The sequence below is a fragment of the Peromyscus maniculatus genome, chromosome 8, assembly GCF_049852395.1.
Source record: "Peromyscus maniculatus bairdii isolate BWxNUB_F1_BW_parent chromosome 8, HU_Pman_BW_mat_3.1, whole genome shotgun sequence".
Lineage (NCBI taxonomy): Eukaryota > Metazoa > Chordata > Mammalia > Rodentia > Cricetidae > Peromyscus > Peromyscus maniculatus.
The window spans coordinates 33491290-33501067 of record NC_134859.1 but is presented as its reverse complement, the minus strand read 5'-3'; the positions used below and the strand labels follow the sequence as shown (position 1 = coordinate 33501067).

The 9778-nt window shown below is 38.9% G+C and overlaps 1 protein-coding gene across 1 annotated transcript; it reads right to left on the bottom strand.

Moving 5' to 3' along the window:
• Positions 1–403: 403 nt before the first annotated feature.
• LOC143274565 (olfactory receptor 2Y1B-like) lies at positions 404–8236 on the bottom strand. Its single transcript, XM_076578247.1, has 2 exons — positions 8008–8236; positions 404–3271 (listed from the first exon to the last, which is right to left on the bottom strand). The coding sequence occupies exon 2, from the start codon at positions 2617–2619 to the stop codon at positions 1675–1677; it is 945 nt and encodes a 314-aa protein (XP_076434362.1). The 5' UTR covers positions 2620–3271; positions 8008–8236; the 3' UTR covers positions 404–1674.
• Between the last annotated feature and the right edge of the window lie 1542 nt (positions 8237–9778).

Below are 9778 nucleotides of genomic sequence, written 5' to 3'. Positions count from 1 at the left end.
CTTTTATGAATCTCAAACATATGCAATTATTTTTATTTTAAAAACTAACAAACTAAATATAAAATAAAACCATAAAAAGAAAAGTCAAAGGGTAAGTTGATATTCTGCTGTGTGCTTTTTCTTATTCACCCCTAACTACTCTATCACAGTAGAGAGACTTGGGACTCTCTGACTCTGGAGTGGCTTAGGGATCCTTGCTCTCTGATGACCAATTAGCTACTGTCCTGGATGAGAAGATCCTGATGAGTTTAGTTTTCCATGGAGATGCAATTTCCTTCTCACAAGATAAGATTTGTGCCTAGATATACTAGTGGCTTCTTCAGATTTCTTGAACATGAAATGTATTTCCACTAATATAATTGAATTGCTATGTTCTCTGTAAGCTAAATAGTAAAACATAATAACCACAAAAGAATTTTATTGAATTTTATTCTGTGTCCAAATAAACACTTTTTTCTATTAAGTTTTACATATACTTGAATTATTAGACCTTGATAAACAAAACAGAGAAAAATACATTTTTTTTACATTTATTGGCTAGTGCCCAGAGCTAATAAATACAAAATGTGGAATCTTAGGTAGCAGCTAGCTGGATAAGATTTACAACAAAATAGGGCACATTCAAATAATGAATTTCTATTTAGTATCTGGGCAAACTAAAAATAATAACACAAGATAATTATCTGGCATTTGGTCTCTTGATAAGTATAATGAATATGAGGGAGGAATTTGCTTGTATTCCACATTGAGATAATTAAATGTAATAACACAGAAAGTTCTATAAGCACAGGGCTTGAGTTACATTAAGAGTTCGAGAAATGAGAACAGTTATAGATTGGTTGACTCTGTAAAGCACACTATTTGACCTTTTACCTAAGAATAGGTAATTAAGAAGAATCTAGAACATTGGAAAGAATCAATCAGACAAAGCAGTGATGTCTACTAATTAAGCGCATATTTGGTTTTCTTTCCAGTTTCAATGGTTTCTTCTCATTCATGAACATTATCATCTTCCCCATGTCAAGCATCATTCCTGAGTTGCACTGTACAGCTGGGGAAATAGCAATGCCTGCCCCCATTTAGAGAATGCCTCCTTAATACTTCTTTGCATGTGACCCCAAGTAGAAAAGCAACATTCATATCTGGACTCTACATGCTTCGTGATACACCACTAATCATTATTTGCTTATGATATCCAAATAACACAGAAAGTTATCCGCATCAGTAGACCTTAAAAAGAGGTCCCGTGAAGTGAAGGGACCTAGGCAGGATAGAGGGAGTTAGAAGCATAGGCATTGATGCAAATCTTTGTCCTAGGGCATTCTGCATGGCACCATGCTAGAAATCTGAAGGAACTGCCATCTGAACAATGCTTCCCTGTCTCCCAGGCTTACCTAGAAACTGTCTCCACTTTGTACAAGAGGAGATAATATCCACTTCCTAAACACCATGTTACAAATCAACTCTTACTCCCTGTATCATATGGATTATATACACTGGACTACAAAGCATTTCAAAAGACCCTCCTCACTTCTATCTTCAGAACAAAGAAGCATCAAACCCATAGGGTCTGTGGAAGCTTATTTTTTTTACTGATAAATTGCTTTGCAAGGACAGATGAGTCTGTAACCCAAGAACTATTAAACCAAATCGTACTGGTTGTCTTTTGGTCTTCTATCCTGAGTCTGTGCCTCTCCCTAGCACCCTCCACAGAGCCCTCTTCACATCCTTGTTCCTCAGGGTATAAATCAAAGGATTGAGCATGGGGGTGATGATAATATAAAAAAGGGCAACAAACTTCCCCTTGCTCTCAGAATAACTGCCCTTGGGTTGTAAGTATGTGTAGATGGCTGCACCATAAAACATAGAAACCACCACAAGGTGGGACCCACAAGTGCCCAGGGCCTTTTTGCACCCTGCCATTGACTTGGTCTTCAGCACCGCCTGAGCAATGTTTGCATAGGAGCCCAGAATTAGTGTTACAGGAAATATCAAGAATACAACTCGGGTCACAAACATTTTGGCCTCTGTTTCTTCTGTGTTCTCACAGGCCAACTTCAAAAGAATAGGCATCTCACAGAAGAAGTGGTTCAGTTGGTGTCCACAAATAGGCATCACCATCATCAGGCTTGTCTGAATCAGAGAGTTCATGAATCCTCCTACCCATGAAGCAATAGCTAGTGAGAGGCAGAGAAGAGGGTGCATGATGGTCGTGTAGTGCAGGGGACGACACACAGCAGCATAGCGATCAAAGGCCATGACCACCAGGAGCACACTCTCTGTGGAGGCCAGAGCAAGGAAAAGGAAGAGCTGGGCCACACATCCTCCATAGCTGATGGTCCTGTCATATCCCTGGAGGTTGATCAGAAGCTGGGGCACAATGCTCGTGGTGTAACAGAGGTCCAGGAAGGAGAGGTGGCAGAGGAAGAAGTACATTGGTGTTTGAAGTCGAGCATCCAGTTGTGAAAGAATAATGATGGCAGAGTTGCCAAAGAGAGTTAGGGAGTAGAAAATGGAAATGAGAACAGAAAAAATGAGTTCCAGTTGAGGAAAATCAGAGAATCCCACTAAGATGAAGCCTTGTCTAAAACTGGTGTTGAAACTGCCCATAGCTTTCATGTGCCCAAATAATAGGAGACAATTCACTGTCTGCTGTGAAGCTCATGGATTAGAACATTGTTCCAGACAATCCTGAAATACTCCAAAATAAAGCTTTTCCTTGTCTATTTTGCTAGTTCAGTTTTAGCCAGTGTTAAATTCTTAGTTGTGTCCTCTTCAGACTGGAAATCATGCGATCAGGAGTATTATCTTTTGTTTGAACTATAACCCTGCTTCCTATGTGTCCTGAACTTTTTCTAGCTCCCTTAAGCCCATGGATACCTCTCTGTCTGATATCAGAGACAGCATCTTTACCACCTTCCCACCCTGATGTTAAGATCTAACCCAGTAACAGGTAATAGCAGAGTTTCTTTGAAAATTATAAAGGGTCAAATGTAGCATTATTATTCTCTATCAGTCTCTTTGGCTCCTCATTGGTCCAGTTGGCAGAGTGTTTCATGTAGGTGAAGACCTAGGACTAACCATGATGAGACCACAATTTTGTCCCCACTGCCCCATTTCCTCAGTGGCTGTGATTGACACCACAAACCCAGAAGTCCTGCTTGTGACTAGCTGTCAATTTGTTCTCTTGTTAAGTCTGCTGAACTAGAAGGCTAATGAGTTGGTGCTGGACCAATGATGCCAGGAATCCAATCGGACAACATCTTTGATGCTGTTGAGGAAAACATGGAGAAGTTGAATGATTCAATAAAATATTAATTTACATATAGATAATAATACATCAAAGTTCTTCCTTAAAAACACATTTATTAGATCTTTGTGATGATATCAAAGATGTCATTGTTATAGGTTTTTTTATGATGCATACTTTCAGGTGTTTAATGTCAAAGTTGGCCTTTGCAAGTTCATCGTCTTAGAATGGTATGGTTTGTTTTGAGTCCTTACCAGATCCCTGAATATCAACTCTACCACTGTCTAACTGAACCACCTGTTCAGACATGTTCACTTCACTGACTTCAGTGATTTTCAGTTTAGCTATCACGGAACAGATGAAACAAGATATCATATATTCTGCAAGCTATTAAGAATATGCTACATGAAGTTTGGTAATATTTTTATTATATATTTTTTAAACATCTTAATTTTTGTTGACATGTGTAAATTGTACATGTAACTGGGGTCTATGAGATAATTCAGCATAATCACAGAGTACACTCAGAACCCAGCCTCCTCTTATCCCCATTACACACCTAACCAACACTCTACATTTAGTTTGGTATCTTTAACTCTGACATGAAAAAGACCATGAAGCTCTTGTCTTTCTGGGTCCTGTAGTCTTTGTCTCTCTACATCACTACTCTTGACCATGCAACAGGGTGTGATTTGTTAACTGTTGTAGTGCCGTTTCCAAACCAGTGCATAAAGAATGAACAGAACTCAACAAATATTGTTAAATGAATTAATGAATGCATTCTCCTCCATTAGACAATATACATGCCATAGAAATGTTTGTTTCTAGTGTAATATGAAAGGAATAAACACGTATTGTCTCTAACATGGTGGATTAAGGTTTTACTGTTTTGACCATTCTTATCCATATTTGATCAACAATGCTGTTCATAATTATAGCTTATCTTGATATTAATATGTATAAATGAATCAAAACTTAGAAACCTAATACAGCAATGATTTGATTTAAGATAATATTAAACAGAAAAATTGAACTTAGCTTTAGATCTTAACGTATAAGACTCAACTTGAAAACCTGAAGTTCATGTATTAGAAAACTAGATGGCCTGGGAATGTATCCAGCAAAGACTCAACACAGGCCAGTGTCTACTTTCACATTGGAGGGAAACCTGGGAGTCAATTCTTCAGCTGTTTGTGTCTCTGTTCCATGATCCCTGGCAGAGAATCTAAAACCAGTGCTTAAGTGACGACAACCTCTCTCCACTCGTCATCACCCATAGCCTTTTGTTCCTGTGTGGCCATGAGTTCCCTACTTCTGCTGATAAATCTAGTATTTCTTTGCCCATTGTTTCATAATGTTCTTATTAATATCTTTAAGCCTATCAAAGTATGACCCATCCAATTCTGGAAGAATGGGATTCTTTTATGGGCTCCATCCCTAAACTCAGGCTAACAAGTTCTGCAAAATAATAATAATAATAATTCAAGTCTATGAATCAATACTATTAAAAATTCATATCCCTGCCTGTGTATGTCTTACCTCTCCTTCTCATCTTGTTAGTTGTCTACAGAAATTATCTATTATGAAGACTGTACAATTTTTAAAATATCATTTCTACCTCCAGTTTCTGTTCTCACTCTCTTCCAGATCTCATCCTTGTAGCATTTGACATGTTGAGTAACTGGTCCTTTGTGTTCATTCATTTTCACTCCTTTCCTGGATGTCTCCTTCCTTCCCTGCATCCTCTGTCATGGTGTCCTCTACCTGCACATTTCTGACTCTCTTCTAATATCATGCTATAAAGCATTCCTGGAAAATTCATGCATTTCAGGGTGTGAGTCACACTCACTGTGTTGAAACACCCGAATACGTCTCCATCCCTATCTATTGTCTGCATTTCAGACTCCCACTGTTCATCTAATTCAATCTTTTTATGTATTTCTGATGTTTTGATAGTTTGATGCCTGGTTGACCATAAAAGGACTTCCCCTTTTAGGTATAGAAATTCTCACAGATAGCAAAGCACTTTCTTGTAAGAAACATCTCATGAAAACAATCAGTCTAGAGTCCACATTTCTTCCCTGCTCCTTTGCTGGTGTCTAACACAGCAGCGTCTACCCTCTCTAACACAAGACCAGAAAATTAGTCATATCATAAAGCATGCTGAAGTTATGTTTTAAAAACACAGTATGTAAGCTTTGCATGCTTCCTCATACCCTGTGTGTTTTGTCTGCATTTTCTCTCAACTTCCCTTCTTTCTAACAAACTCTGGCAATTCACTCTGTGGACCCAGGTAACACCATGCCACTTCTTCTTGAGAACTGTTGAGTAACAAGTTCCTAATCAAATTCCAGTTATCTCCTTAGCAGGGTCCTTGATTTACCTTTAACAATAACAACATCTTTGTGTTAGTTGACATCTCCTTGCCTCTCATTTTCACTTGGAAGTTCTCTGGACTTCAGCACATTCAACACAAAACTCATCCTTGCCCCCTTATAAAAATGCTCCATCTGTGTGCCTTATCTCAGGGAAGCACATCTCAGCTATGCTGGTCACCTGGCCAGAAAACCAGTCACCAGCCTCTATAATGGCACTTTCTTTGAGCACACTGAACATGTCACTATGTCTACAACAGCATTTCTCAATCAGAGATGCAGTCATCTATTCAGGAAGATTCTCCAATGTCTTTAGACATTTCTGTGGTTTGTTGAGGCCAGGAGTGCTGCTGTGTCTTTTCAGTGCACATAGCCTCTCATCAACACTACATACACATGAATTATCCAGTCCCAAATGTCAGTTGTGTGAGGGTAACATTCTCAGCTCTTGGGAGAATTCTTTTCTACTTTTGTAGGAATTGAAAACTCCTTGGTGTGTGGCCATATGGGCACTTCATCTTCTTACATAACACCATTCTTGACATTAATTTATGACCTTTAGTTTCATCATGCCAGGGCTTCTGAGGAACAGAGCCATGTCTGTCTTGTTCTAGGAACAAAGATGTAAAAATGTCCTTCATAAGAAGCAGGTGTTTTAAATTATGTTTTTAGATTCTAAAGCCAAGAGCAAGTGCATACACTTCATGGCTTCTATCTACAGTTAAAGTCTTGTGCTATGAGAAAGATGGTAACTCCCCTCTGTTCTTCTCCAAAGCCAAAACTGAGACTTTCAAGGGTAAATCATAATATAAGAAAACTTGGAAGAAAGGAAAACAGACTAAATATAGACTGCCTGGAAAGGAACCTGGCATCTCTTCAACATGAAAGCTTCCTGCTCATCCAGAACCTGAAACTTTAACTTCTATTACATTGTAAAATGTTTGAGCATTCTCTCAGCAAATTAGGGTAGCATTATACCCAGTTGTGACACTCCAGATTTTCTCATTTTGAACTATCTTGTTAAAACCTTACATGCTTCTAATCCCCTTGACTAAATTAGTTTTATATTGATATATTTGACATAGTTGATTTTTGAAACAGAAAAACTATTGACTGACTATGTTCATGTCTGTATGTGTATGTGTGTAGGAGTATTTATCTCTGCAATAATAAAATTCTTGAGAGCAAAAGTCATGTTTTTTCCATTTCTTTATGCCACTCTAATACATCAACTATTTTAACTAAATGGAGCCATGTCTGATCCAGAAATGCCAATCATCTGACTGAGCATAGGAAAGTCTACCTTATCTCCAAGTTTCTTCATTGGGAGAGTCATCCTTAAATAGGTCAGTGTGTAGGTATGGGTTTTCACCTTTTATATCCTTTCAGAAATGTTTCCTCATGATGTGTTTTTTTTAAATACACTTTAAACTGAAATATAGTTGCATTATTTTTGCCCATTCTTTTCCACATTCTCAAATCTATAGCTTCTTCTCTGATTATTATTGATACACACACACACACACACACACACACACACACGTAATTTCTCTATCTCTTTTTATCTGAATGTGTAATTTTTTATTAGCTTCTAGAAGAACCTCCTCACTATGGAACTTCATTAGGCAACAATGAATCCTTCTTCCTATTCTCCACCACAGCCTCCTCCTCCACAGATTTAATTGTTGCTTACTCAGTCCATCCTTTGCTTGCTAAAATTGCCCAGTATCTCACTCTATCCCATATCTTTCTTCCGTGAGTTTCAGGATTCCATCACCTTCTTGGCAGAAACAACCAATATTTTCTAGAAAGTAGTTAGCTCATTTGACACCCAAACTATAAATGAACAAGTCCACACTCTGCTTTCACACCGACTCCTCATGCAGAACATTGCCTTCTCTCATGTCTCCATCCTTGTCTACTCCAAGAAGTCTTCCTTGATGTATCAACAGCTCTGACTTTACCCCTAATCTTTGTCTCCTAGTGATGATGTATGTATCTTATTTTGCATGTTATTGCCTTGGCATCACAGAAGCTAAATTTTGCAAAACACTATTAAGCCAATCTTTACACTTAATGAGAAAACCAAATGTTCCATAGACGTTCAGTGAGTTTCCTAACTTTATGTAACTGGAAAGTTAGTACAAAGTGTTGTGCAACCTGCTGTGTTTACTTGAGTGGGAGGACACAGAAAGACCCAGTTAGTGCTAGACTATCTTCTTGCCTGAGTTCCACGTTTCCACCCTCAGTCCAGGGATACAACAGAACCTTGCATAACCGCCTAATGCAATGCCTATTATTTTCTGGTTTTGTCTGTGGGTGCTTAAGTGCCACAGATCATTACTCACCCACAACTCCACAGAAGAAAACTACTGTGCTTACCTCTCTTGAGTCTATTGGCATCAAAGTTGAGGTGAGACCCACATGGCACTGTTACCTAGGAGCCAGGGAAAGCCACTCGCTACTTCAGACCTGATTTCACCTGTAAGGTGGAGAGCTTGAGTGAGGGCGACCTTCCTGGAGAGCTGTGGTAAGAAGTTGTTTCTTCCTTCAGCTGAGGAACTTCACAACTTGGGGTGAGGCATCATCATCTCCACTATACTTCCTTACTCAGCCTAAGTTATACATGAAAGTTTTATACCACCACATTAGTTATTGTCCCTAAAACTGAGCCCTTCGATTCTGTCCTGGGGGCATTGCCCCCTTTAAAAATTCACAAAAGGGATAGTTGTTAATGAATTATTTCCCTAGAGACCTGTAGGCCCTGAAGAGGAAATTAAAAGCAGTCAATGGGCTCCCTAAGACCTGAATTAAGGCCTCAGTTTTCCCTATTCCCCATGTACTGCTCAAATATAACTAATTATAATTACTCTGAATCTTCAATACACAAACTCCAAAGACCAGGACATGCTAGCCCTGATTTTTGCCTCACTGAGGTCAGTGGGAGCTGAATAGCTGCTGCCTCTCCCTTAGAAAGCATCCTATGTCTTCACTGAACCACCCCTTTTTCAATACACAAACCTCCATCCTGTAGGCATTCTGATTTTTATCCTGAGATTTTTAAATATCTTGCTACATCTCTTTGTTTCTTTCTTTTTTCTTTGTGTGTGTGTGTGTGTGTGTGTGTGTGTGTGTGTGTGTGTGTGTGTGTGTGTGTGTGTGTGTGTGTTGGTATGGAGGTCAAAGGACCTCTCCTACCCTGTGGGTCACATAAAGTTTGGATGCAAACACATTTATCCTTTGCTCCCGACCCTGAGTTCTTAAGAAGGGGACAGAAGAGAAGGACTGGAGAATCTAGGGCAAAATATCAGACTTGGAAGCAAATGATGAAGTCCTTGTCCAACTCACAGGACTTCTCTGAATCTGTATCCAAACGTTCCCATGCAGCCTGCTCTAATGTCTCAGGGAAGGGAACCACCCCCTTACATAATTTTCAGCTCTTCCGTTATGAACTGTCCTTTGAAAGTCAATATTCTCCTTCAGTATCACAAGGAAACTCATCTTCCACATACATACAGCTTCTCAAATATTGAGGTCATGATGTTTTTAAAAACTCAACTTCATATAGTATAATTTATGTATAAAATAACATAAACATTTTGGGGTATGGGTCCTGTGAGCTTAACTTTCTTTTGGATTTTTGAGACAGGGTTTCTCTGTGTAGCTTTGGAGCCTGTCCTAAAACTCACTCTGTAGCCCAGGCTTGCCCTGAACTCACAGAGATCTGCCTCCTAAGTGCTGGCATTAAAGGTGTGTGCCACCACCGCCCACTTAACTTTTTAAAAAATAACTGACTTATTTGTATTTTATGTGCATTGGTGTTCTGCCTGCATATATGACTGTGTGAGGGTGTCAGATCCCCTGGAACAGGACTTACAGACAGCTGTGAGCTGACATGTGGGTGCTGGAAATTGAACCCAGGTCTTCTGGAAGAGCAGCCAGTATTCTTAATAGCTGAGCTATTTCTCCAACCCCAAGTTTAAGTTTTAATTGTAGTTTAAAAATTAAATTTTACAGGAAGAAGTAGTGGCTGATTTTTAATATGATGCACTTTTTATACTCTGCCCTTTTCTTGTTTGCATGTTATATTTAATTTTGCCACTTTTAGTATGTTTTTATCTTTTGTTGCCTACTTTATTCTCATACACACTCT

Excerpts from the sequence above, each read along its gene's own strand:
- LOC143274565 (XM_076578247.1), bottom strand. The coding sequence starts at position 2,619 with ATGAAAGCTATGGGCAGTTTCAACACCAGTTTTAGACAAGGCTTCATC.